Consider the following 27988-nt stretch of genomic DNA (forward strand, 5'->3'; position numbering starts at 1 on the left):
GACGAGGTGGCCAAGTGGTTAAGGTGATGGACTGCTAATCCATTGTTCTCTGCACGCGTGGGTTCGAATCCCATCCTTGTCTACTTGGTGGAGCTTTGAACTTCGGCATCTGCTGTTATGATTTAATGTTGTCAGTGTTTTGTTTTATGTTATGTTTAAGGATTTGTTCTCGTTTCCTGTTTTATTGTGAAGGTCTGCGTCTCATGTGAGTGTGTTCAGTTTTACCTCTGTCTCGTCTTGTTGATTATTCCCAGCTGTGTTCCCCACCTGTGTGTATTTAAGTCGCGTCCTCTGTCTTTGTGTTTTGGCTGGTCCGTCTGTGTATCCACCGTGTCTCATCCGTGTGTTTCCCTGCTGCCCAACCGTCATCTGTTTTCTGCTCGCTGTTATTCGTGTTCAGGTTTGTGTTTCTGTTCAGGGTCAGTAGTTTAGTCTTCCCAGTATAGTTTAGTTCTCAGTTTACCATTTTGTCCATCTCTTTTGTTGTGTTTGCCTTAGTGGCACCAGCCATTTTTAGCCAACCTCTTCTCACCCACAAACTGGTATTCATATTCTTTTATGTTGCGGCTTTGAGCCGGGTCGTAACACTGCATTAGATTTAAAAATAAAATCAGAGGCCATTTATGTGAAAAGGGAAAGACCATCTCTAATGGAGGAGGGGGCCTAAGGGTACATCTGTCACCATCTTACAATGCTGTGATTGCAGCTATTCCCCAACTCTCTGTGAATGGTACTCATGGTTATTGATCAGTGATCATAAACTGACCTCACAGCCCATTGTTCCTTCAGTGGTTCTAGTTTCACTCATTGTACAAATGTCTTGTTTATAAGGTTGGAAACCTGCAACCTGCTGTAAATTGTTCTTTAAATTTGGAAAGTTATGATCAACACTATTGAGCCACTGCTTCATATTTAATAGCTACAGGATCCAGCCTGAAACTGTTGTATTATGTATAAATCTGTCTATTCAGTGATGGTAACTGCAGGGCACTGCATCCATGGCATTGTGATTGGGGCCTGAGCCCCCCTAAAAGTGTGACTCTGAAACCGTCCCTGGTTGGTCGGTTTTATTTTCGTACCAGTCTGAAACGGCCTGAGCAGAAGTCTTGCAGCCACCAGAGGGCAGCGTTTCATTAAGAAAATCACAGTGAGCTGCAGCAAGTCCTCCTTTACTCTTGAATTTGCTTTTGTTTCCTCAAAAAGCCTAAATGAGAGGTGAAGTTTGTGGCTGTAACTCAAACTTGCTGACTGTTCCAGACATCACCTCTGTCGGAGTAACGAGATAGAAGCAAAACTAAACACCATGCCCACAGGTAATTGGGGTGAATTTGTTGGGATTTCCAGTCCTGGAAAGCTCGACTGAAGACATGACCGCCTGTAATTAGCAGCACTGGGCTGATACTTATCCTCTTAATTCATGAGGAAGCAGTAAGGATGCACTGAGTTTTTCACAAGCCTGAATGTAGCACATGTGGCAAGAAATACAAAGAGAGGACAATTCCTGCCATGACAGAAAAATGCCCCTGTGACTGTTAGACTGATCTATGCCACATCAAGAGATTATTAAACAAGTTTTTCTGTTGTATGAAGATTATTTTCTCTGTTTTTTAGTTTCTACAAATCCAGTGTTATCAGAAAGAGGCCTGAACCTTCTTTCAGATGAAGTCACGATGTGAACGTGAGTTTAACAAACACTCTGGATCAGGGATGTCCAACTCCAGGCCTCGAGGGCCGGTGTCCTGCAGGTTTTAGATGTGTCCTTGATCCAACACAGCTGATTTAAATGGCTAAATCACCTCCAGTTCTCCAGAGGCCTGGTAATGAACTAATCATTTGATTCAGGTGTGTTGACCCAGGGTGAAATCTAAAACCTGCAGGACACCAGCCCTCGATGCCTGGAGTTGCCCACCCCAGCTCTACATGCTGGCAGTGCTCGGGTATTTGAAACACACAGTCTGCCAGCTGGTTATCAGTCTGTTCTGAGGACCTGAGTAAGGGCTCATAGAAGGACTCATGCACATGATATAAGAGTCTTACTGATACTGACAGTCATAAAAATGCATTAACAATCACTTGGTGTTCCTGTTCCAACACACAGTGGTGTTTTTGAGTAGCTTATCTGTTAGCAATTTAATTAAAAACTTTTAAATAACTTCTTCTTTTATACCCTTTCTTGCCAGCCACGCTGTGGAGTACTTGGACGCGTGTGATGGAGCATTGTCCTGCATGAAAATCATGTTTTTCTTGAAGGATGCAGACTTCTTCCTGTACCACTGCTTGAAGAAGGTGTCTTCCAGAAACTGGCAGTAGGACTGGGAGTTGAGCTTGACTCCATCCTCAACCCGAAAAGGCCCCACAAGCTCATCTTTGACGATACCAGCCCAAACCAGTACTCCACCTCCACCTTGCTGGCGTCTGAGTGGGACTGGAGCTCTCTGCCCTTTACCAATCCAGCCACGGGCCCATCCATCTGGCCCATCAAGACTCACTCTCATTTCATCAGTCCATAAAACCTTAGAAAAATCAGTCTTGAGATATTTCTTGGCCCAGTCTTGACGTTTCAGCTTGTGTGTCTTGTTCAGTGGTGGTCGTCTTTCAGCCTTTCTTACCTTGGCCATGTCTCTGAGTATTGCACACCTTGTGCTTTTGGGCACTCCAGTGATGTTGCAGCTCTGAAATATGGCCAAACTGGTGGCAAGTGGCATCTTGGCAGCTGCACGCTTGACTTTTCTCAGTTCATGGGCAGTCATTTTGCGCCTTGGTTTTTCCACACGCTTCTTGCGACCCTGTTGACTATTTTGAATGAAACGCTTGATTGTTCGATGATCACGCTTCAGAAGCTTTGCAATTTTAAGACTGCTGCATCCCTCTGCAAGATATCTCACTATTTTTGACTTTTCTGAGCCTGTCAAGTCCTTCTTTTGACCCATTTTGCCAAAGGAAAGGAAGTTGCCTAATAATTATGCACACCTGATATAGGGTGTTGATGTCATTAGACCACACCCCTTCTCATTACAGAGATGCACATCACCTAATATGCTTAATTGGTAGTAGGCTTTCGAGCCTATACAGCTTGGAGTAAGACAACATGCATGAAGAGGATGATGTGGACAAAATACTCATTTGCCTAATAATTCTGCACTCCCTGTATATTGTATATTTTTATGTTTCCCTTGCTGTGACCCTGCTCATTCAAACTCAATAATTTTGTTCTGAACATTAAAAAAAGGAATGTCCTGCTGTACACACACCTGTTTGGAAAGCTGGAGAGCCCACCCAGACACGAGGAGAACATCTAAACTTCACACTAAAATAAATACGGAGTTCATATTTTACTGGAGGTGTGAGATGTGTAGAAACTGATGATTGTAAAAGGAAGATAACTGGATCAGCTGACCTGAGCTGTCACATGAGATCTGCTCAGCTTCCAGCCTCAGGCCTCATGTGAGTGTGGATATGGGGAAAACAGAGCTGCTGGTTGGGACACACCTCTCTGCCCACAGCCTGCTGGAGTCAGACGGATCTCGGTGTGGAGTTACCGTCGTTCATTCACAGGGAATAAATGTTTATTGGCTGATGCAGCTGTGATGACGATCACAGCTGGGAAAGCTGGAAGCATACACGGGCCCGGAAACGCTAAAGTGCCTAATGAGATGTCAGATTAGTTTCAATGAAACATCAGAAACATCACATTAAACGAGCTGAAGTGTCATTAAAGGTTTCAGATAACTGCACAGTGAGCTCACGCTTCACTCACAGGAGGAAGCAGACCCGCGCACGCCGCGGCGTGTTTGTGGGGACATTAGCAGCACATTTGAAATGTTTTCTTCTGTTATTTACCATCAATCAGGGTCAGAGACACCGAGGTGAAGCACTTCCTGCCTGTTTACACACGCACGACCACATTAGAAACAGAGTCAAACACACCTTTGATGAGCGCGCGCACACACACACACACTGCATGAGTTTATTCATATTTCAAAGCAGGAGGAAATGTTTTGAAGCTGCTGTGATCTGCTGTCACAGCATGTAATTACACACACACGAGCCTGTGAGGGTGCAGTGTAACGCAGTGTAACGCAGTGAGGCGTCTCTTCACAGATTATTCTTCCTTTCACTGATTTGAGTTGAAATGTGAGGAAATGTTGAGGCTTAGCGTGTCAGAGTGAAGCTGTGCAGATGATTTCAGGCTTTATGATGAAGTAAAGGGTGGGACGAGCAGGCCGACCTCACCTATGGCTTCCAGGGCCACACACGTCCTCCACCCGAGTCAGCAGCTTACAGTGACAGCACCGTCCTCCTGCCTGAACTACAAAACATCTGAGCTAATGCTGATAACCCTGCTGCGTGTCAACTGCTGAGAGCCGCAAAGACACTTCCTGTTTGCCTTTCCACCTGACAGAGCGCCGCGTTCCTTTCAGGAGCAACAAGAAGTCAGGAAATGAAAGACTAGAAGCATGAAAACACACACACAGAGACACACACACACATACACATACACAGAAACAGACACACACACACATACATACACAGACACACACACACACACACACACACACATACATACACAGACACACATACACAGACGCACACACACACACACACACACACACACACACACACAGACACACATACATACACAGACAGACACACAAATACACACACACACAGACACACACACACACAGTTCTGTGAGCCTGACACTGTGATGGACAGGTAAACACACACAGGTGAGCAGCTGCTCTCCAGGTTAGGGCAGGTTTTAATGGTGACACAGGTCAGAGGTCAGAGGTCAGACACAGACTCAGGTACAGTTTCAACACTTTGACTGCAGGTGGGAGGAAACACAAGAACAGCACACACAGATTCTTAAATTCACATCCAGATCGCTTCAACCACCATCGGCTGACTCTGATCGTTCACAGTAGCTTAGCATGAGTCACAGTTAAACTAAACATCACCAACAGCCCCCCCCCCCCCCCCCCCTCCCCCACCTAAATGATGATCCACGCCATCCCTTTAAGAAGGTCTGCTCCTCTCTGACCGTGACGACAGGAAGTGCAAAGGTGACGCTAAGGTGGCGTAACGACGTGGACATTTTGGCGAGCTTGTGCACGTCACTCCTCCGTCTCCTCCTCCTCGCTGTAGTCGCTCAGAGGAAACTCACAGCTTTCCTTGTGTGTGTTGTAGCTTTTCCTGTGCATCACACACTCCTGATCAATGATCGCCTGCAACACACACACACACACACACACACACACACACACACAGACACACACAGACACACACACACACACACACACACGATGCAGGAGTGAATGCCAATCAATCATCACTCATGCAGTGAAGGTGTCCCAAAATAATCACAGGACATTTTTAATAATGCTGTAATTACATCACAGTTACAGTCATGCCAAGACACGCTGCCACGTTTGCTGCTCTGCAAAATGTGTCAGTGAAACAAACTGATGCAGCATCTGTGACATTACCGTTCTACAGCCTGTCTGAAAGCATGACAGGAGATCCACGTGTAGACGAGGACACACGGGACACATCGTCTCCTGGACGACAATCTGTCACTCCAGCCTCTGAGGCCATAAATGCAGTTTCTCTTTTATTCATACACATACACACATGCACGCGCACACACACGCGCACGCACACACACAGACACACATCATGGATTATGGCTGTATGTCTCTGCAATCTGTGTGTAACTGGCTGATTATGAAGCAGAAATGTTTCCTCTGCAGCTTTGAAGGCAGCTGCCTCTGATCTGTGATCAGTGTAATCGTTGTGTAATGACTTCACACACACACACACACACACACACACACACACACACACACACTTCCTGCTGATGTGTCGGGACCTGCTGCTGCCCTCAGTGTCTTGGTGCTCATCACCCCCTCCACCCAAAACACCTCCTATCCCAGCATCCTCCTCGGGCCTCTGCATGTCCTCCTTCATCCATGAACCTCCTCTCTGACTCTGAGCTGTCCATTTCCATCCGGCTCACTCCCAACGAACATCTGAGCATCTTCAGCTCGACAACCACCATCTACAGAGCATCAGGGCCTGTCTCACCGCACTCGTCTCCACCCGCTCCACCCTGTCTGCACTCTCTTCTCCACCCCTGAGCTTTATTTACCATTTTCTCCTCTCGGACAGCAGGGTTACGTAACAGGAAGCAGAGCGGCGCGTACAGGATGTTGATGACTCCGATGAACACCATGAGACAGGGAAAGCCCACAGCCTGGACCAGAGCGCCCCCTGTGGACGGCCCTGGAACAACAGGAGGAGATTTTAATATCGTCATTGGCTTTTTCCTGTCTGCTGTGCGTATGTGAGTGTGGTACCTATAGCGAAGCCCATGCACAGCGCCACGTCAGCGATGGCGTAGACGCTGCCGTAGACGGAGGCGTGGCGGATATCAACCAGGTAGCCCATAATGGCCATCATGGAGGAGTCCACCATACCTGAAGCACAACAGCACAGGTGAGAGGGTGTCACTGATTTCATGGATTCAGTAAAAACACTGCAGATGTGCGGACCCAACATGCCGTTACACATTTCACACATCACCTATCGCAAATCCCAGACCGCCGTTTGGTCCAATCAGGCCGTAGATACTGGTGGCAAAGGGAACCTGAAACACACACAGGGAACATCACAGTTACATCACGCTTAACACGAGGTGTGCTTCCTGACATGAAGGCTCTTTTCATCGTGCTGATTGGTTGGATGACAGGAAGTGAGGGTTCTGTTGGCTTTCCCAGAACATGAACATCAGTTTATATCCTGCTGAGATCAGGATCACAGGTGGTTCTCAGGCTTGTTCCAGGTGTACAGGTCACCGGAACATTGCAGAGCTAACACAGGTGATCATTCACACCTGTGATCCATTTAGAACCACTAATTATCCTAACAGGGAGGTCGTTGGGCTGTGGGAGGAAGCTGGTGGATTTGAACTCAGGACCTTCTTCCAGTGAGGTGATGGTGCTAACTCTGCACACCTGCCTAAAGCTCAAACTGGGCAGGTGTGCTAGTTTTGGCTTTTTTAGTAGGTGTAGTAAGTTTGAGCTGAGCTCGAGCTTCAGCAGGCAGCAGAGAGGCAGCATGCTCATCAGCACAGGTAACCTGGCTAATAAAGTAAAAGTGTGCTCAGGTGTGGATGGTAGAAACCTGACTCGCTCATCTATGAGAGCTCATGCTGCGTGCACGGTGGAAGAAGAAGAAGAAGAGTTTACAGAGCACATGATGAGAACATTCGAAGCTTTGAGGCTCTAATATGTAATCTGCTCTTCTCTGCATGCCGGCTTATTTTGGGAAACCAGCTTCCTGGAAGGCTCCCGGGTTCAGACGGAGCGTCAGGAGGAGCGCCTGCTCCCACTGCTGCACAGATCCACATTAACCAATGATGGAGGGGTTACTGTTTGGTGGTTGGGTGGATGAAAGGATCGATGACTGACAGATGATGATGAATCATAGGAAGATGGATAAACAAAGAGATGAGTGAATGATGTCGTACTCACACACAGCAGACTGATGCCAACGATAAACATCCCTAGCATGGAGCACAGCCACCTGGAGACACACAAACAGACATCAGCCTCTTACAGCTGCTGGTTTACCAGAAAGCTTCAGCGTCAGGTCTGAACTGGATCTGAAGAGTTAATCTGCTAATCTGCTGATTTAGCCGCTGGACAGATTCCCAGGAAACGTGGTGTGGACCGAGGGATCTGTCTGATCAATGTAAAGCTTAAAAACCGGAGAAGAAAGCTTAAGCTCTGAGCTGCTGATCAGCTCTGATATGGTTTTCCTTTGCCTCATTAATCCCTGTGAAACACTTTGAAACGCTCCTCTGAACAGAGCCGGGATAAAGTTTCTTATGATGAAAGTGTTTTATTGGTGCTGACACACGCTCTCACTCAGAATCTGAAGGTGTTTAAGCACCAGGTCTGATACTTCACCCTGTGCAGAGGTTTTACCTCTCTGCAGACAGAGGCTGACCCCTGACCCTGAGAAACCCTCTCCTACTCACCGTCCCATCTTATTGGCCAGAACTCCAAACAGGTTTGTTCCTATCAGGTAGGACACGCTGGCAGGGAGGAAGGCAATACCTGCAACACAGCACACACCTGTTAGGGTCAACGTATGAGGTGCAGTCATAAAGACCTCAGATTTGTTCTGCAACTGCTCCTCAAAGCCCTGGTAGCTCCAACCAGTCTCCAACCATCGAGTCCTCAACTGGATATTTGCTCTGTGGATGTGAGGGAAGTCATGGAGAGACCGAGCTGAGACAGACTGGTGCTGAGGGAAGGTGGTGCTGAGGGAAGGTGGTGCTGGTTCTTCAGCCCAGCTCAGGCTGTTTCTCACGAATGACGTCAAAGTCTGCGCTGAACGTCTCACCCTGGGGGCAACTTCACGGAAAACGACCTCAATGACCGCAGAACACACTGAGGAGCATGCTCGGTGTGACCTTCATGTTGGAAACTGTAATAGATGAAGGCGAGGGGCGCGGTCCTCCATGACTCCTGGGACACCTTCAGAAAACCTCATGTTTGAGCTTCTGTGGTGAAGTCAGAGCAGAAACCGCCGGGCTGGACGTCCAGTGAAAAGCGACCCTCACAGTGATCCGAGCCGTTACCCACCATCACAATCAACTGTGATGGCAGCAGCTCGGGGAAAAGCATTACAGCGTTGGCACAAACAGACCTGAGCAGAAAAACGTACCCAGCTGCCATTTCGGGGAGCACATCGTCTGCATCATCCAGATGGGCAGAGTGGGCTCCAGGATGGCCACGCCCATGTTGGCGAAGCACAGAGACCCTGCAGACGCACACAGAGATTTACACGAGTCACTAACATGATCAGGACTTGTCAGGTTTATATTGTTGATTGTCATTTATGCTTAGAAATATCTACTCATATATGCTTAGAGTTGTATAATCAATATCATGTTGGTAGAGGTTTGATCCTCAATAGTCTGCAAAGACTTTGTGTGCATTCCAAAGTGTTCTGGCATTCACACCCACATCCTGGGAGCACGGGAGAGGTCGTACCTTCTCTTATTGTTTCATGGTAGGATAAACGTATCTATGTCTGTTTTAGGCTAAGTGCCTTTTGTTTATATGAACTGCTGGACTTCAGACCAGCAGGTTTAGGGAAGTCGTGTATGCGGTCACACTCTGACCCCACACACACACACACACACACACACACACACACAGGCAAGGTACTCTTTGTTTGCATGTATACGTCATATGTTAATGAACCTATATATTCATGTAACCTCAATAAAAGAGCAGTGTTACGAGGGAGCAGACGAGAGCAACTGGGGTCAAGCGAAGGAACGGCGTTTGTCCAGTTCTCTCCCGTGCACGAGAAACATAAAGAACTTTGCCTACTCGTGTCTTGCTTTGCTGTGTAATTACATTGTCTTCAACGTTCCAGCGAATAGGTTTAAGCTACAAACCTATCAGGACTTTTCACACCTGCTGCTGCTCCTTCATGCTCAGACGTGGAGCAGAAACAAATATTAATGTGAACATTTGCTCGGACAGATTTACCTGCAGAAGTTCAGTTTTTACTAAACAAGCCTGCGGTTCATGAAGTTGCCTCACCTGCACTGACGAGGATGTATGGATCCTTCAGCAGGGTCAGTAACGGCGTTCCCTCCACACTCTGAAACCATAAAACCACGAGCTGAAGCTGGACAACATGCAGAACCAACGAGAACCTAAAACAGCTTCGATTCAAACAGGCACAGAAGAACCGTCGGCTCTTTAGACAGATGTTTTTGATCCGTATAATATCTTCAGATTAGCTCAGAAACCAGCCGACATGTTTTATTTTGAAAAATTTAAGTCACTGAAAATTTTAATCAGTGGAAAATTTCTTAATGTTTGTCAAATTTCATCACAAAGTTTTTGTTCCATTTATTTCTGTTTTTCTTTTCCAGTTTTTGCCTTTTATTTGTTTCAGTTTTGAAATAAAAACGTGACGCTGAACCCAGGAAAAGTCAAACATGTTTATGTCTGATGTTCAGTCATCCAGATAAGGAAATCCCAAAAAGTTGATTCTGCTCATCTGGATGTAACACTACATCCAGATGAGCAGAATCAACTTTCTGGGATCAAAAGTTGTTTACTTTCCTTATAATTTCAGAACATCTAGATTAACATTCATGAAACATGTTGATCTAGAAGAGTTCAGTTCTTTTTTGCAGGCTGCTGTGAAACATTTATTTTCCTCCTTTTACTTTTTTCCAACTGGTTCCAGAAATTTTCCCCAATTTTCTCCACTTTTGGCTCAAACTTTGACAGTTTTTTAATGGTTCCCAGCTTACTCTGTTTCTGTGATTCCTTCTTCCTGATGGCGCTGTTAGGAGGAACACATCGTTACACTGACTCATCATCTGATAATGAAGCTCTGAATTATTTAAATCAATAATAAGATGTTAAAGTTTGATTATTTTAATGCTTCCAAAGAAATGTGTCTCATATTTACATTTAACCTTCCCGACTGAACGATGGGACATTTGACGCGATAAACAAATGAGAGGATTTCAAAGTGGACTCACCCCAGGAGAGATCTTTGAAGGCTGCAGGATGCACAACTGCAACGCTGCAACACACACACACAAAATCTGGAGTGATGCTGGCGACCTTGCTTGGTCTAAACAAAGCCGTGGTCACCGTGACGTCAGCCGGACGATTGTGAACTTTGTGAGCTGCAGCTCATCATCCTGTTTACCTCATTTTGGCCTCGAATGGGATCTTATTTTATGAAAAGGGCACCGCGCTGTGTTTAATGTGTTTAATTTAATGTGCTGAAAATGTAAGTGCCAAAAGCTGCAGTTCCTCTAATGGCCACATGAGGCCGGCTCAGGTAGATCAGGATGACGACGGCATTAAAACAACAAAAAAAGCTAAACGTGCTGACGTCACAGTGGCTCCATCATCATCATCACCCTGCATTAGGACCAGCCTCATCTCCAGGTTTACCTCCATCGAACACAGCCAGGAAGGCCAGGATCAGGAAGGGGGCGCTCTTCCCCACGAAGTCATACATCACGCTGCCGAACGGCGCTCCGACTGAAACACAACACACGAACTATATGAAGAGCTAAAACAACAGCATCATGTAAACCTGACAAATCAACATTCAGTGAACATCCAGTTCACTTGTGCAGTAGTGACACTCAGCTGCGGACCAATCAGCTGCGCCCAGACCCTTTGGGGAAGCAGTTAGTTTATGGCGTGAACGTGAGGCAACCTGGATCAGACACAGGTACCAGGTGTGTGCTGCAAGTCTGAGCTAAGCTGCTTCCTGTAGCCAGGTGTACTTCGTATTCTGGGAGAGTGGACAAACAGCGAGCTGTGAAACTAAACTCTCCAGGTGGGCCACTCATTCATACAACGCTTCTCTCGCCGCGGCCAATCAGCAGACTGAACGTTCTCGCGTGGTTTGTAACGACACATTTTTCTGAGTTTGTGTTTGTGACTCACTCAGGACTCCCATAGCCAGTCCTCCCAGCGCCACGCCCATCGCAATGCCTCTCTCCTCATCGTCTGTGTACACGCTGGCCAGCATGCCCAGACCTGCGTGACACGAGGACATGATGTCATCATCATCCAGCACCTGAACACAAACACCTGTTCACACGTTTAAATTGGAGAGAAGGCTCCGACGCTGAGTTTTAACAGTTTAGTCACATGACCACAAGAGGTTGCTTCACCTAATGTGTGTATCAGAGTACAGGTGTATGTACAGGTGAGAGTACAGGTGTATCTACATGTGAGAGTACAGGTCACCTGTACTCTCACATGTACTCTCACCTGTGTACACCTGTACTCTCACAGGTGTATGTACAGGCGAGAGTACAGGTGTATGTACAGGTGTATGTACAGGTGAGAGTACAGGTGTATGTACAGGTGTATGTACAGGTGAATGTACAGGTGAGAGTACAGGTGTATGTACAGGTGAGAGTACAGGTGAGAGTACAGGTGTGTGTACAGGTGAGAGTACAGGTGAGAGTACAGGTGAGAGTACAGGTGTATGTACAGGTGAGAGTACAGGTGTATGTACAGGTGTATGTACAGGTGAGAGTACAGGTGAGAGTACAGGTGTATGTACAGGTGAGAGTACAGGTGTATGTACAGGTGAGAGTACAGATGAGAGTACAGGTCACCTGTACTCTCACAGGTGTATGTACAGGTGTATGTACAGGTGAGAGTACAGGTGTATGTACAGGTGAGAGTACAGATGAGAGTACAGGTCACCTGTACTCTCACAGGTGTATGTACAGGTGTATGTACAGGTGTATGTACAGGTGAGAGTACAGGTGTATGTACAGGTGCGAGTACAGGTGTATGTACAGGTGTATGTACAGGTGAGAGTACAGGTCACCTGTACGCTCACCTGTACATACACCTGTGAGAGTACAGGTCACCTGTACTCTCTGTACAGGTGAATGTACAGGTGAGCGTACAGGTGTATGTACAGGTGAGAGTACAGGTGAGAGTACAGGTGTATGTACAGGTGAGAGTACAGGTGAGAGTACAGGTGTATGTACAGGTGAGAGTACAGGTGTATGTACAGGTGTATGTACAGGTGAGAGTACAGGTCACCTGTACTCTCACAGGTGTATGTACAGGTGTATGTACAGGTTAATGTACAGGTGAGAGTACAGGTGAGAGTACAGGTGTATGTACAGGTGAGAGTACAGGTGAGAGTACAGGTGTATGTACAGGTGAGAGTACAGGTGTATGTACAGGTGCGAGTACAGGTGTGAGTACAGGTGTATGTACAGGTGCGAGTACAGGTGTATGTACAGGTGAGAGTACAGGTGTATGTACAGGTGTATGTACAGGTGAGAGTACAGGTGTATGTACAGGTGAGAGTACAGGTGTATGTACAGGTGAGAGTACAGATGAGAGTACAGGTCACCTGTACTCTCACAGGTGTATGTACAGGTGTATGTACAGGTGTATGTACAGGTGAGAGTACAGGTGAGAGTACAGGTGCATGTACAGGTGAGAGTACAGGTGAGAGTACAGGTGTATGTACAGGTGAGAGTACAGGTGTATGTACAGGTGTATGTACAGGTGAGAGTACAGGTGTATGTACAGGTGTATGTACAGGTGAGAGTACAGGTCACCTGTACTCTCACAGGTGTATGTACAGGTGAATGTACAGGTGAGAGTACAGGTGTATGTACAGGTGAGAGTACAGGTGAGAGTACAGGTGCATGTACAGGTGAGAGTACAGGTGAGAGTACAGGTGTATGTACAGGTGAGAGTACAGGTGTATGTACAGGTGTATGTACAGGTGAGAGTACAGGTGTATGTACAGGTGTATGTACAGGTGAGAGTACAGGTCACCTGTACTCTCACAGGTGTATGTACAGGTGAATGTACAGGTGAGAGTACAGGTGAGAGTACAGGTGAGAGTACAGGTGTATGTACAGGTGAGAGTACAGGTGAGAGTACAGGTGTATGTACAGGTGAATGTACAGGTGAGAGTACAGGTGAGAGTACAGGTGTATGTACAGGTGAGAGTACAGGTTTATGTACAGGTGCTGTTAAACACTGGTTGCTGCTTCAGGTGTCTTGTGCCGACCTGCCACTGAGGAGAAGGACGAGCCGATCCCCTGCAGAGAGCGAGCGACGAACAGCAGAGCGTACGTCCCTGAGAAGGCAAACACTGACAGAGACACACAGGATCACACACTTTAGAGAAAACAAACCTGTGTGTGTGTGTGTGTGTGTGTGTGTGTGTGTGTGTGTGTAACAACTTACTGATGGTTGACACAAACATGATGATGAAACCAGCAAACATGGGGATGTGATACCCGATCCTGCAGACAGAAAAACATTCTCTAGTTTCAGAACAACAAAGTTCAGCCTGTGTGGAGTCTGCATGTTCTGTTTCAACACTACTATTACAACTAACATTACTATTACTACTACTACTACTAATAATAATATTACCTGTTAGTCAGTGGACCAACGAAGGGGTTGACGAGCAGCTGGATGATAGCTTTAGAAGCAAACAACAAACCAACTCGAACATTTTCTTCTTCCAGAAACAAACTGTCCTGAAGACAGGAAGAGCCCTAAGGAAAGAAAAGGAAAGGAAAGGAAAGGAAAAGAAAGGAAAGGGAAGGGAAGGGAAGGGAATAAAGGTAATGTGTGAAACAAGCCAAAACAAGGAAGCGAAATAAAGTTCAGAATGAAGTGAGGAAATGGGCAGAGAGAGCAAGGTGATTAATCACAGAGAGGAGGAGGCAAAAAAAAAGGAAACGAGAAAACAAAATAAGGAAAGAGAAAGGAAAGGAAACAGAGGGGAACACTAGGAACCAGAGCTGATTGATTATTGATCATGGAGCGATGGGCTGGTCAGGTATCAGTGGTCTCCACCTACTTCGGTCTCGTTGCCCTGCACGTCCGGGGTCACTAAGGTGCGGTCCACCGGTTCGGAGCCGGTGCTCGCGTCAGTCAGGCTGAAGGTCGAGTTATCAAACAGGGACACCAGAGCCGATAGGGTCGGCCCTGTACCCTGGACCGGTGCACCAGTACTGGACCGAGGCAGCTGGAGGCGCTGGGAGGTCCGGCTGGAGGTCTGGAGGCTGAAGGCGGAGGAGGGGGGCTGTGAGGGTGCAGTGCCCAGACGTGATGCATCGAGGCTGGGCAGAGGGAGCAGGGAGGGCTGGGCGGTCTGTGGCTCCGGACTCGGATGCTCGATGGCGTAGAGGAATGTTGGGATGATCGGTACTACAGGACGGAGACAGATCATTCAGAGCAGGCAGTAACTGTGATCAGTAACAACAACAATATGTGGTCCTCCATCTGAGACAGCTCGTACTGGATGTTTAATAATTATTTAAAGCTGTGCAGACAAAACATGAGAGAATGAAAGAGCACAGAAGAAGAAGAAGATTCAACCTGAGTGGAGACAAAAGGAGAGCAGGTACAGCCCACTGTAAAGGTCCAGGTCAGGAGGTGAGTGTGTGTGTGTGTGTGTGTGTGTGTGTGTGTGTGTGTGTGTGTGTGTGTGTGTGTGTGTGTGTGACCTCTGCAGCTCTGAGTCTAACAGCTACAGACGGCGTCGACCTCGAGGTTTCCGGCTGCGTCACAGATCGGCTCAGACGCTGCACGGCCAAAAGTATGTGGACAGATTATTATTCAGACTGCAGCTCCATCCTTTGAGTTCTTCTTTCAGGGATTTTTGAAGTGTTACTGTCCTCTCTTATTCTCTTAGCTGCACACCTTCCCTGAAAATCCTCAGTCACACCTGTCCACCCATACCTGCATAAACATTCTGATAAGACTCTGATGTTAAAGGTGCAGATCTGCCCGAGAATCTTTCTGTTTTTACTTTTTCTCCAGCCTTGAATGACTCCAGTGATCGTTGCACACAAATCTGTGACTAAACTGCAAATGGGAGCGATGACATTTGAAGACAGTTTTTATGAAGATAGTTCAGCGAAATGTAAACAAAGACAGGCTAAACACAGGGCTGGAGTTCGATCTATAAGAGTCCCGTGGTGCGGTATAAAGAGATTTTTCACAATCAGATATTTGCTCTTTGTGATGTGTCGTCTCTTGGAGTGTGCGCCGGTTACTCACCGACCACAGTGAGCAGCATGTTGTCGAGCAGCAGAGCGACACAAACCACCACCAGGACGAGTCTGGGTGAGCCTCGACTCTGATGGAGCCACGCCATGTCTGCAAAGACACACGCCGATCATCCGTCAGTCTCGTCAAGATCAACCAAAACCACCATTCATAAAACATGTAGCTCCACCAAATTAAGACTAACATGCACCCAAGTCAAACTCCAAAGTAAGAAAAAGCAAACATGACTCAAACCAACTCATTTAAATATTTGCTTTATTTACAGACGATAACTGTGCGTTTAGTCGAGTATTGTCCAGAGTCAGAAGAACAGCTGTTTTTCTTAGTCACTATACAAACACGTTTCTGCAGCGAGACCTGAAGGACCTGAAGCAATAAGAGCAGCTGCACAGAGACTGGGAGCTCCTTCATATCACATTTAATCTTTAATAAAACAGCAGAACATGCTGTTATTATCAGCCTGAGCCTGCAGACCACAGACGTGGAGGTTTGTCTGCGCTGTCGGGATCTGTGCAGCTTGAACATCAACAGCCTGTCAGTCCTCTCCATTTAACTAATCTAATGTGCCGATTATATGAAGGTACCTACTAAAACATGAGGCAGCTCCATAGTGCTTTACTCATTAACCTAATAAGCAGAAGCTCCCAGGTTTGATCCCGGGACACAAATCCCTCTGGGGCTGCATCAGGAAGTTCATCTGCCAAATCACACATAAAGCGCCTGCTGTGGTGACGAGATGAAAGAAACTTTTATCTACTAACAAGTGTACTCATTCGTCTGTGAGCAGTACTGTCCTTAATGAGACTTTTAAAATACGCTACACATAAAACACAGCCTGACACCAAAGTACAGCATCTTCAACAAGCTGTCAAACCTTTACACCAACAGGACCAAAACTGTTAACCCACAGAGCAAGAACAGCATTCTGGTGCTGGGATTATCAAGCACGAGCACCTCTATCAAAACTACAGCTGAACACAGGTAGGAGCAGCAAAAGGTCAACCTACTGACACGTGAAACACAGTATTCACACGTGTCTGTCAGAGAATCCAGGCTTCAACAAGAGGACGACGCTCCCAAACACAACAAGTGTTCCCTGAACTGAGACACACAGCAAGTCAACACCCGAGTAAAGACTAACGAGTAATCCACGTAAAGACCAACCCCCAGTAACTCCCAATGATCCCAGTGATCCCAATGACCCCAATACAAGTCAGGAGTTTAAATGTGAGACTAAAGTCTAAATCAAGTCTCAAGTAAAGATTCTAAATTTATTCAAACAAATAACAATAAACAAAAAATCATCAAACATGTATTTACAGCTGATTTATCTGCGTTATTAAAAAGATCCTTTCAGACGGTTTCTTCACAGCGTCTGTAGAAAACAAACTTTTCAGCTCGTTAGCATCGTGACTCGTTAGCATCGTGACTGCTGATTGTTTTAGAGGCCGTTTCCTGCCTCAGTAACACACACACACACACACACAGACACACACACACAGAGACACACACACACACAGACACACACACACACACAGACACAGACACACACACACACACACACACACAGACACACAGACACACACAGACACAGACACACACACACACACACAGACACGCCTCGCTCTCTCCTGTTTGATGGAAACTGATTTGAAATGTAATTTTGCTTCTGAATCGTTTGTTTAATGCAGAGAGAGACCGGCTGAACACACTGATGCATCTGCTGATGATTTATTTTTATATAAGTCCAGATCCTGATAATCATCCTGTATTTTTATTTTATTAAACAAATCTTTGTGTTTCATAAAATAAACTGAGAATATAAATAAAAATGCAAATACACAACAATTACATCAAACAAACCTTAAAGTAACTGAAAAAATATCAAACAGAGACACACAAAAATTAAATTAGACATAAAAATATATAATAAAAAATATCACATAAAAAATATTTTTAAAAGACAGTCATGAAAGCCAATTTTAGTATTAAGTAAAATAAATTCAATTCTGTGAAATTTTTAATAAATAATAAAACTTCTCTAAATAAATGAAACCAAGAAAAATTTAAATAAAAAGTTAAATAATGACAAAGAGAATAAGAAAAATACGAGATATTAAATCTAGAAAAACTGGAGGTGACTTTAAAACTAAACATAAGGATAAATGAAAATTGTTAATGATATACTATTTATAATTGTGTTTTAATCTACTCACCCTAAATGTAAACAAATCAATAAAAATAAATAAATATTAAAGGATAAAACAATAACAGCTCCAATGAAACAAAGCATTAAAATAATGTGATAAAACCTCTAATCTATAAAAGAGTCAAACTTGAATGAGAGCACCAATAAACGGACGTGTGGGTCCTACCTGCCTGCTGGACGCTGGTTTTCTCTTCAGCTGCTGATCGATCAGATATATACCCAACCTGAGGGGAGGAGAGAGGAGGTAAGGAGAGGAGGGAGGGTGGAAGAGGAGTACGTGAGGAGGTGAATGTTTTCTCCCTTTTTGTTCTGACAATGACAAAAACAGACAATATGGAGACACACACACATATTTACACACAGACAAATGACACACCTGCAGACCTCTGTACGTTTGTTTCCCTACATTTCTGGGGACTTGTGTACATTTGAGCCTTTATGAGGACATCAGCTCTAACATTTCGCCCTTAGAGGCTTGGGGCTGGTTTTAGGGTTCAGGTTCGAATTGGGGTCAGAGTTAGACGTTTTTAATCATGATGGATAAAAGGTCTGGTACTGGATTATGTCAGCCAGGGTCCTCATAAAGACAGAAACACAGACCTGAGTGAGTGTAATTATGAGCATCTGCTGTCCTTTTATTGAAGCCCTGGAACAACCTGCAGGCTGCAGAGCTTATCGCGCACACACATCTCCATCCACACACACCCCTGTGTTTACACTGCTGCATGAAATGCTTCATAGGAGGTGGCACGCTCTCCACCCGTGAGCACAAACACGACTTATTATTCATCCAAACAGATGAAAGGATGCAGATATGAGCGTGTGCACGACTCACATCATCAAGGCTGCTGCTGTTTCCATGTCACTGACGATCATTTTCCAAATCACCCGTCGCTGGGTACAGACGTCCGGTCCCTCCTTTCAGACAGCTGCAAGTTTTAGATGCAGGGCTGGAGATAATAAAAGGGCAGCCACGGGGCATGGGGGGGGGCATCAGGCGGTAAACCTAAGAGTTCCTGTGTATTTCATTTATATTCCATATAAATTCATGCTAATGATTCAAAACACTCAAAACTGATTATTACTGGATGGACTCACTGAGAGGCATCAGGCAGGAAACCTTGGCGCTCTGCAGAGCCTGTCTCGTGGCTGGATGGATGGTGCATGGGCTGGTGCTTGTGTAACAGCTGAAGCTCACACATTCGTACAGCAGCCTTATTAAACATTCACGCTGGATGAATCGGGGACACTCTGGGGTTCAGTGTTTCACCCAAAGATGCTTCGACACACGACTCGAGGAGCTTCTGACTGATAGACGACCCGCTCGGCCACCTCGCAGCCTTTTGCATTTTGTGTTAGCTAGCCTGATTAGCCCGCAGGTAGTATCTGTTTCATTTTGGTGGACGCAGAGCACAGCCAATGTAAATCTTTAAAAACAGAAAAACAATGAAGTTGGAGCATGCTTTAGCATCATCTAGACCCTACCTGTCCAGTAGATGGCAATGTATGTTTTTTTAGCATTAAGGGGGTTTGCCAAATTTATTTGAGTTATAACATCTTAGCTGTCTCCCAGAACGTAAGCTGCATCCTCCTGAGGCTGCATTTGTAGGCCAATTACCTCACAGTGATGCGATGAAGGCTGTCAAAATTCGACAAATGCGTCCTCCTTTTCCCCAGATTTGAAGGATGGGTCGGGTGTGTCCTTCATGGCCCACCATATCCCAGAATTCATAGCGCGGCCCAGCCAAATTCCAGTTTCCAACAATGGCGGCCGCTACTGAGTTTTTAATATTACTCTTATTAATCTTTCTGGGTCACAAAATAAACTTTTAACATATTTTCAGGTGAGAATGTAGCCGTGTAAACTTCAAATATCTGCTCAGTTTATCAAGACATCGCATATTTGCAAAAGTGCTCCGACATTTTCAGAGACGTCTGTTACCCACCAGCTCGATAGCTAGCCGGGGCGAGAACAGCAAACTCCCCGCACGTTTTCAGACCCCTGCGGTCTTTGGCTACTCAGGTTAAACATGATATATAAGTCACTTAGATAACTTTAAAATGTAATTGTTTGGCTTTTTTCAGGGTTTTATTTGTTCCTGAGTAAATCGGTTTGGCTGAGATTAAAATTATTAGGTTAGATTAAATAAAACTTTAATCCCTCGGGTGGGTTCCTCCTTGGTTTTCACACAGCTGAATAAACGTCAAACAGAAAACTGATTAAACAGAAGTGTGAGATGGTCGAGAGTTTACGCCAGTGTCCTGTTATATTTTAGATAGCAAGGAGCAGACGGCCGAGTTTATTAAACTCCACCGAGACAGCGGTGACGCTAATCAGAAGGCTAGACCGTCCAATTTCACAGCCTCGCACTTCCGGCCTTCTCAGTCTTCAGAGGACCCGGCCCACGCAGACCGCGATGGCTGGGTCCCCGGTAGGATGCAGCCTACGTTTCGGGACACAGCTCATGTGAGAGCCAGATGGCCCATGGAAGTTAGAATGAAATAAACGTTATTTAAAGAAGGTTTATGAGCAGATGTTGATTATATTAAATAACACAAAGTTATCACATGCTGAAACAAGAACACGTGCTCATTATGAAGTTGGTATTAGCAACACTGTTAGCGAGACTCTGTGAGGTCAGCCGTTGCTTTCAGGCCGACTGTGCGTAGCTCAGTGAGCTCGTTCATCGTTCTGAAATCAAAAAGAGCTTCCTGGAAACTGATGGCGCCACATGTTGCTCCTAAACCTGCAGATATGGCCCAGCATTAACGGTGCCTTCACTTTAGCTCGGAGGACGCAGCGTCAGTGATCTCCACACAGAGACTAGCTTCTCCCTCTTTGTCTGGTTGATTTTAAAATAAAGTTATCACCAGATGAAGAAACATCGCTGTGTGTTTTGTTGAAGATGAAGGTAAACTGCAAACAGGCCATATGACCACAAGAGGGCGCAGTGATTATAGCCTTTATTTAACCAGGTAAGTCTTTGGTTGTATCCGAATTCATGGGCTGCATCCTCCTGAGGACCCGGCCTTCGCGATCTACGTGGGCCGGGTCCTCAGAAGGTCGGGTAGGCCGGAAATAAACGGCTGTGAAATTGGACGGTCTAGCCTTCTGATTAGCGTCACCGCTGTCTCGGTGGAGTTTAATAAACTCAGCCGCCTGCTCCTTGCTATGTAAAATATAACAGGACGCTGGCGTAAATTCCCGACCATCTCACACTTCTGTTTAATCAGTTTTCTGTTTGACGTTTATTCAGTTGTGTGAAAACCACCCGGGGGATTAATAAAGTTTTATTTTATCTAATCTAATATCTTTAATCTCAGCCAAACCGATTTACTCACGAACAAATAAAACACTGAAAAAATCCAAACAATATCCTTTTTAGGTTGTCTAAGTGACTTATATATTACGTTTAACCTGAGTAGCGAAAGTCGGCGGTGATCTGAAAATGATGTGCCGGGAGTTGTGCCGTTCTCGGCGGCTTCAGTGACCCTCGAGCTCCCGGTCAGCTATCGAGCTGCTGGGTAACAGACGTCTCCGAAAACGTCGAAGCACTTTTGCAAATATGCGATACCTTGATAAACTGAGCAGATATTTGAAGTTTACACAGCTACTTTCTCGCCTGAAAATATGTTAAAAGTTTATTTTGTGACCCAGAAAGATTAATAAAAGTAATTTTAAAACTTAGTAGCAGCCGCCATTGCCGGAAACTGGAGTTTGGCTGGGCCGCGCTATGAATTCTGGGATATGGTAGGCCACGAAGGACACACCCGACCCATCCTTCAAATTCGGGGAAAAGGAGGGCGCATTTGTCGGCTGGATTCAGAGGAGTCTACGAATTTGGACAGCCTTCGGCGTGTCGCTGTGACGTAATCGGTCTACAAATGCGGCCTCAGGAGGATGCAGCCCATGAATTTGGACACGACCATTGTGTACACATTTGTACATTTAACGTCACAATTAAGCAGCAAACAATTAAGAACATGCGCTGCCCCCTGGTGGTCAGTGTCAGTAAAACTGTGCAGAGGGGTAATTACAGCAGATGCAATTAGAACTAAATTAAACATGTCGGCCATCTTTTTCTCATTGGGCCTCTCTTACACTGACACACCGATGCTCACACTGTGGGGAGAGGCCCGCCTGGAGCTCATGGAGCCACTGCAGGTGGACCACTGACCACAGAGGGAAATTGGGACTGTCATGGTCCAGGTTCCCTACCAGTTTTCCTCTCCACTGCTCTCAGGTGTATGTGGGGAGGTCCTGCCGCTGACACACCTGTTCATCATCAGGTCATTACCCTCCTGTATTTAAGCACCAGCTCGAGCTTTTGCTGCTTCCCAGACTGTTGCTGTGTTTGTTGTGCGATCGGACTCTCTGACGCTCGTCGATGTCTCTCTGCCGTCACGTCTTTAAAGAAACTCACCTGTAATCCCGAGCTGGAGTTTTCCTGTGGAAAGAGGAACACCCTCCATCGTTTCCCTACCTCTGGGTAAAACTCTGCCACCTGCTCCAGCAGAATCAGAAGCTGAACTGATCCTCACCTGTGCCTCCTCCTGCTGCAGACACCTGTCCATAAACCTGAGCTAGCCTGAGTCCACTGACAGAGTTACCTTCATCAGTGATGACACGGAGAGTTCGAGCGTTTAAGGACTGATAACAGAGTCTGGATGGGATGAAGGGGTGGAGTTTCCTGAACATGTCTCCAGACTGTCGATGTCAGCGATCACCTTTGCTCAGTGGCGCTCCATCCTGCTAGAAACACTCCAAGCTGCTCCTGGATGGTTAGAAGGTGTTGGTCTGTGAGGACGTCGTGCTGAGATCAGCTTGGAGCTCTGATACGGCGGGACTGCATCTCCACACGTCAGGATTTGGTCCAGAAGCTGAGACGCAGCAGAAGAAGACGGGTCAAGCACTGAGTGTGGGTGGATGGCTCATCCAGCAGTAAAAGTCTGAAACTGTTGTTCAGCGAATCGCAGAAGCACGCAGAAATCATCACACTGAAGCGTCTGAGGAGCACAAACGATGTTTCCTGTGTGAGCAGCTCCGCCTCTCCTTTAAAGGGATGTGTGAGCCTTTCCCGGGACGGCGTGTTAGGAGCCACAAGCTCCTTCAGACATGCTCGCAGTAAAGCAAAGAAGCTTTGATGCGCGCCATCGCACGACCGCGTCTCCATCCAAGCACTCGAGATCGTTCATGTTTCATCTTAACCCTTTGTGTCAGGCTGACTGACGTTCCTGTAGTTCTTCTTCTGCTCTGTGAAGCGCCTGCGCTGCTTCAGTGTCGTCATCTCTTAAATCAGCTTTAATCACCTGCAAACACCCACACATCCGCCCGCCTGAGAGACGCAGCTCCAGCTCTAATGAGTCTTTAAGGTGACCTTTCAAACCACATGAAGTGAAACCACACACACACACACACACACACACACACACACACACACACACACACACACACACACACACACACGGCTCTACCCGTCTCGTGTCTCCAGGTGTGTTTTAATCTCTCTGTGGTCTCTGCGGTGTCACATATCAAACACTCTCCCGCCTCACCTGAGGCCGCGGGGCTTCCAGGAAGGAAGCGGCGGCGGCACCGTCTCTGCCGACTGATCTGCTGGAGCTTCAAAAGCTCCTTCAAAACTTCTGAGGACCCGGCGGCTGACAGAGGGCAGATCAGAGGGGAGGGGAGGGGTATAAAAAACAAGCACACCTGAAGGCAGCAGGTAGAAGGAGGCGAGCTTCGTTCGGATAAGCAGGCAGGAGACTCTGCGGGTTTGCTCCGATGACTGAAAGAAACACAGCTCTGTAGGATTTTCTCGTGAAGAGCTCAGAGGAACTGAAGAAGCTGTGAAGCCGTTATTGCCCGACTGATCAACTGATTGATTGGAGGATGTGGATGCTGCGCAGCGTCCTGTGTGTGTCTCTGGTCTGCGGTCTGGCTCTGGACTCAAACACCATCAGATCCTCCAAAGAGTCGACGCTGCAGAGCTCCGAGCTGCCGGTAAGACGAGGACACCTCACACTCTGCATCCCGCTGCACAACCTTCCTCCTGAACCTCAGTTTATTCAAAAGCCTCCGGTCAGCAGAGCGCGACCTGCAGCTCCTCACCTGTTCATGCTGCACTGCTGCCTCCTGATTGGCTGACTGGATAACTGATAAATAAGCAGGTGTTGACAATAAAGTGCTACAAGTTGGATCTAATTATTCAAACCTGAGACAGAAGCTCATTAATTTGTTTTAAAAATTATTTTGATACATTTATTAAAAATAATTTTATTAATATTTTTAAATGTTTAACATCAAGAGTCAACTTAAAAATCTGCTTTGTCCATTCAAGCTTCCTTTAATCTTGCCAGCAGAAAGAAAATTCATTACATCTGATTAGTTCAGTATGTTTGACTTAAATTTTATTTACACAGCACAAAATCACAGCAAAGAAACCCCACAGAACAGGTGTTGGTGACAGTGGGGAGGACGAAGCCCCTCGAACACAGCAGAGCTTAGGGAGGAGCAGCAGCGAGAGGGAGAGGAGCGAGTCTCTGATGCTCTGAATCAGGGGTGCCCAATCCCAGTCCTCAAGAGCTACTGTCCTGCAGCTTTTAGATGCATCCCTACTCCAACACAGCCGAATCAAATGGTTTGATTACCTCTTCTGTATGTCACCAAGTTTGGCAAAGGCCTGATAACAAGCCATTCATTTGATTCAGGTGTGTCTGACCAAGGATGCATCTAAAAGCTGTAGGACGGTAGCTCTCGAGGACTGGGATTGGGCACCCCTGCTCTAAATAAATCTGTGGATGAAATAAGAAATGTGAGATAAAGTTTTCAACTTAGATTCATCAGGACAGAAAATCGCTGAAATCATGAAAAAGGTTCTTCAAGAGACGTTAAACTGATCTCTCGCTGCTCGTGCACGAGGCCTCATTTCACCAGTCTGCAGGAAGCTCCAGTGTTAAAGCTTCCTGCTGAGTTTTCAGTTTAAGAGCCTTAACGGCCAAAAACAAAACGAGACAGCGTCGCCCAGCGCAGACGCGTGTCCTGCTCTCTTTGCACACTCATTAATACTTCTGGTAAACGTGTTTCTGGGTTTTGTCCTGCTGTGGCTGTGATGTGAAGGATCTTTGTACCGCAGCAGGTAACAAAAGTCCAGCTTCACAGGCACAGGTGACGCTGTCATTACTGCAGCAGGGCGGAGTTTCTGTTCACTGAAGCTTTGTCGTCTCAGATGAAGATCTTGATCAGATCAATGATCATCGATCAGTGATCACTGATCTGATGGATGAAGCAGTCTGTGAGGAGCGCATATTTACGGGGTTCAGCTTCTCTGTGTGGACGGATTTAATTTTTTAAGATTCATTCAAGAGAAAAAAAGCAGCTGCTTGGCGTCAGCCATGTTTAACTCTGACATCACTCTCTCACCTTTTAGGATCGTTCCCATGACAACAGGACGGAGACAAATTCCAACTCCCACCGACGACAAAGGCCGACATGTACTGCGACCGAATGCAACGCACCTCCGGTCAGTACTGCCTTGCCCCGCCCACCTGCCGGCTCTAGTAAATGTGTTTCCTGTTATGACGTCCTCAACAACTTTATTCACAAACATAAACAAAGGCTAACTGCTAACGGCTAACGCTGCTGCTAAAGTGTGCATGTCAGTAATGAGTGACATCACACATGAGCACTTCCTGTTACAGTTTGAATTCACTTTACATTTATATAAATAACTGCACACGTTATTACTGCAGTACCAGGAGGCCCTGCCCCCACTGCCCTACAGGATACAGCGTGTTAATGCGACTGTTATTATTTGGCGCGATATCAGTAAACCTAGATTGGATGACATCATTTGTCTGATGATTCTTACCTGTGTGCAGCAGAGGGGGCGCTGCAGTAACAGAGCTGACAGGAGGCCGTCCCCCAGTGACGGACAGGCGGACGGACAGGCGGGCAGAGTGACGGGAGGACAGAGGGACGCCGACGGCAACAGGACCAAAGGTGAGGCTGAGCATGTGCTGTTTTCCCAGAGTGCACTGCAGCAGGAAGCGGGCGTGCTGACATGCGTGTGCGTTTCAGCTCCGGAGATGTCGAGCTGCGTGCGGTCCGGCGACTGCGCGGACGGCCTGTGCTGCGTCCGGTACCTGACCGGCAAACGGTGCCAGCGGATCCCGGTGGAGGGCGAGGCCTGTCTACTGCGAGGTCCCACCAAGCGGAGGAGGAACCTGGGGCGCTGCGACTGCGACGCGGGGCTCTTCTGTGCCGCCGTGGACCGGGCGGAGACGGGCAAAAACAAGCGCCAGGGGGTGTGTGCGCCCCGGCCGAAGCAGGGCCAGCGGAAAACAAGGCATTCTGGGAAGAAGCGGAGGACGGCAGAGGGGAGCTGCTGACGGTCTCATGAACTCTTTATTTAAGTCTGTAGAAGGTTTTAGATGTTTCTCATATCACAGGTTCATCCAATCAGCAGCTGCCACACTTTCTCCATCACTGTCACTTCAACCAATAAAAGTCAATGAAACTTGGTCTGAGCTCTTCTCAGGTGTGTGGGCGGGCACAGGTGGGGTTTGACTGACAGCTCTGTGGGACAAACTCCACCCTTATTATTCAATACTCACTGACTGAGCTGCATCGTGACCCTGCAGCTCTTCTAACGTCCACCAGAGGCAGCAGCGACTCAGTCCCCAGAGACTCCAATGTTAAAACTGATACACAAACTGCTTGGTGTCCAGTATTGGGGAAGTTACTTTGAAAAAGTAATTAGTTACAGTTACTAGTTACTACTACAAAAAAGTAACTGAGTTAGTAACTGAGTTACAATATTATAAAAGTAATTAATTACTAGGAAAAGTAACTATTGCATTACTTAAAAAAAATGTTTAGATATGTAAAACAACTTGGATCCCATCTTAATCAAAGTTACTAAAATAATAAAATATAAATTACTAACAGTGTTGGGAAGGTTACTTTTAAAATGTATTCCACTACAGAATACTGAATACATGCCCCAAAATGTATTCTGTAACGTATTCTGTTACGTTACTCAATGAGAGTAACGTATTCTGAATACTTTGGATTACTTAATATATTATCATGCTGTTTACAACTACGTGAATGTACTATTGCTGTGATTTATTACTGTTACTGAAGGTCCGCGGCTCCGAACCGTAGTAAAGGGACCTCTGGCTAATACGGTGGGTTCATGTCGGGCTGGTAGCCGAAAACTAGCTTTACTTTGTTGTCTGGGTCACTTTGCTTGCCAGAGACAGAGAGAGGCGTTGAAAGGCTGCTCCAACGGAACTTATTTTTCCCGGAGGAAAACACGAACACAGTGTACAGTTGAGTCTTAATAGCTTACTTACAGCTGGGCTCGTCAGGCACTCTTCTTGGCTGCTGTGGTTATTATTATATTTACTTGCTTCCAGCTCCCGTTTTTGCTCCGTGACAGCTCGGACTTTTCCTTTCTCTCCCTCCCTCGCTCACAGACACATAACGGGTATGGCAGTCCATTCTCCCTGCAGCACGGACTACACTGCCCATGATGCTACATTCTTTAGGGCCATGCCTGTAGCATTCTGCCTTTTAGCTTAGCACAACAACAACAACAACAAAGCGCTCTCTCACCCAGGAAACATGCAGAGAGAGAGTCACCCTGTAACCATGGCAACCGTAACGCTGCCGCCTGGAACAACATTACGTAGCTGTCAAACAAACCCAAACAGTCCTGACCCGCGACAATATGAAACAGGGAAGTACCGCCGTGTAATCCATTTATTTCAACAAAGTAACTGTATTCTGAATACCACCTTTTTAAACGGTAACTGTAACGGAATACAGTTACTCATATTTTGTATTCTAAATACGTAACGGCGGTACATGTATTCCGTTACTCCCCAACACTGATTACTAAACATACTTGAACATACTAAAACATATATGCAACTGTGTGTTAGAAAACTAAATATATAATTGAAGTAAATGGAGACTTAACAAAAGGAACTAACAGGAAACATTAATATATGCATACAAACTATTCAAATGTTACTGTGATAATATAACAAAACACCAATCAGATAATATTTTAAATTTGTAGAGAGAATTATTTTTTTTAATTCATAATAAATAATAGAATAAAACACA

General features: G+C 46.1%; 2 protein-coding genes and 1 non-coding gene across 7 annotated transcripts; 2 read left to right on the forward strand and 1 right to left on the reverse strand.

Annotated features, from left to right (window-relative positions):
* Window positions 1–82, forward strand: trnas-gcu (transfer RNA serine (anticodon GCU)). The gene has a single exon. It is a non-coding gene; the product is annotated as a tRNA-Ser (tRNA).
* Window positions 83–4968: 4886 nt separating this feature from the next.
* On the reverse strand, window positions 4969–27261 carry slc18a1 (solute carrier family 18 member A1). Of its 4 annotated transcripts, none has more exons than XM_025896832.1 (20): window positions 22073–22179; window positions 18952–19280; window positions 18689–18803; window positions 18020–18077; window positions 15636–15734; window positions 14431–14780; window positions 13998–14122; window positions 13806–13864; window positions 13627–13710; window positions 11514–11606; window positions 11010–11099; window positions 10586–10629; window positions 9627–9687; window positions 8737–8832; window positions 8045–8123; window positions 7536–7587; window positions 6586–6649; window positions 6360–6479; window positions 6152–6285; window positions 4969–5228 (listed from the first exon to the last, which is right to left on the reverse strand). In XM_025896832.1, exons 5-20 carry the CDS (start codon window positions 15730–15732, stop codon window positions 5118–5120), a joined length of 1659 nt encoding a protein of 552 aa, XP_025752617.1. In that variant the 5' UTR covers window positions 15733–15734; window positions 18020–18077; window positions 18689–18803; window positions 18952–19280; window positions 22073–22179; the 3' UTR covers window positions 4969–5117. The 4 variants fall into 4 exon arrangements, with proteins under 4 accessions (XP_025752617.1, XP_025752616.1, XP_025752619.1 ...); XM_025896831.1 differs by having other exon boundaries at window positions 18689–18869; XM_025896834.1 differs by lacking the exons at window positions 18689–18803; window positions 18952–19280; window positions 22073–22179 and adding an exon at window positions 27211–27261.
* LOC102075995 (dickkopf-related protein 4) lies at window positions 22182–26374 on the forward strand. 2 transcript variants are annotated; one of them, XM_005460094.4, is made up of 4 exons: window positions 22182–23854; window positions 25281–25373; window positions 25735–25852; window positions 25931–26374. In XM_005460094.4, the coding sequence occupies exons 1-4, from the start codon at window positions 23744–23746 to the stop codon at window positions 26239–26241; spliced, it is 633 nt and encodes a 210-aa protein (XP_005460151.1). In that variant the 5' UTR covers window positions 22182–23743; the 3' UTR covers window positions 26242–26374. The 2 variants fall into 2 exon arrangements, with proteins under 2 accessions (XP_005460151.1, XP_005460150.1); XM_005460093.4 differs by having other exon boundaries at window positions 22183–23854; window positions 25732–25852.
* Window positions 27262–27988: the final 727 nt, after the last annotated feature.

The sequence above is a fragment of the Oreochromis niloticus genome, linkage group LG12 (assembly GCF_001858045.2).
Source record: "Oreochromis niloticus isolate F11D_XX linkage group LG12, O_niloticus_UMD_NMBU, whole genome shotgun sequence".
Taxonomy (NCBI): domain Eukaryota; kingdom Metazoa; phylum Chordata; class Actinopteri; order Cichliformes; family Cichlidae; genus Oreochromis; species Oreochromis niloticus.

Excerpts from the sequence above, each read along its gene's own strand:
- slc18a1 (XM_025896834.1), bottom strand. The coding sequence starts at position 15,732 with ATGGCGTGGCTCCATCAGAGTCGAGGCTCACCCAGACTCGTCCTGGTG. Across the intron at positions 14,781-15,635 it reads CATGCTGCTCACTGTGGTCG|TACCGATCATCCCAACATTC; the intron begins GTGAGTAACCGG and ends TCCGTCCTGTAG. Across the intron at positions 8,124-8,736 it reads CTCCCCGAAATGGCAGCTGG|GTATTGCCTTCCTCCCTGCC; the intron begins GTACGTTTTTCT and ends GCTGTGTTGCAG.
- LOC102075995 (XM_005460093.4), top strand. The coding sequence starts at position 23,744 with ATGTGGATGCTGCGCAGCGTCCTGTGTGTGTCTCTGGTCTGCGGTCTG. Across the intron at positions 25,374-25,731 it reads CCGAATGCAACGCACCTCCG|CAGAGGGGGCGCTGCAGTAA; the intron begins GTCAGTACTGCC and ends ACCTGTGTGCAG. Across the intron at positions 25,853-25,930 it reads CGACGGCAACAGGACCAAAG|CTCCGGAGATGTCGAGCTGC; the intron begins GTGAGGCTGAGC and ends TGTGCGTTTCAG.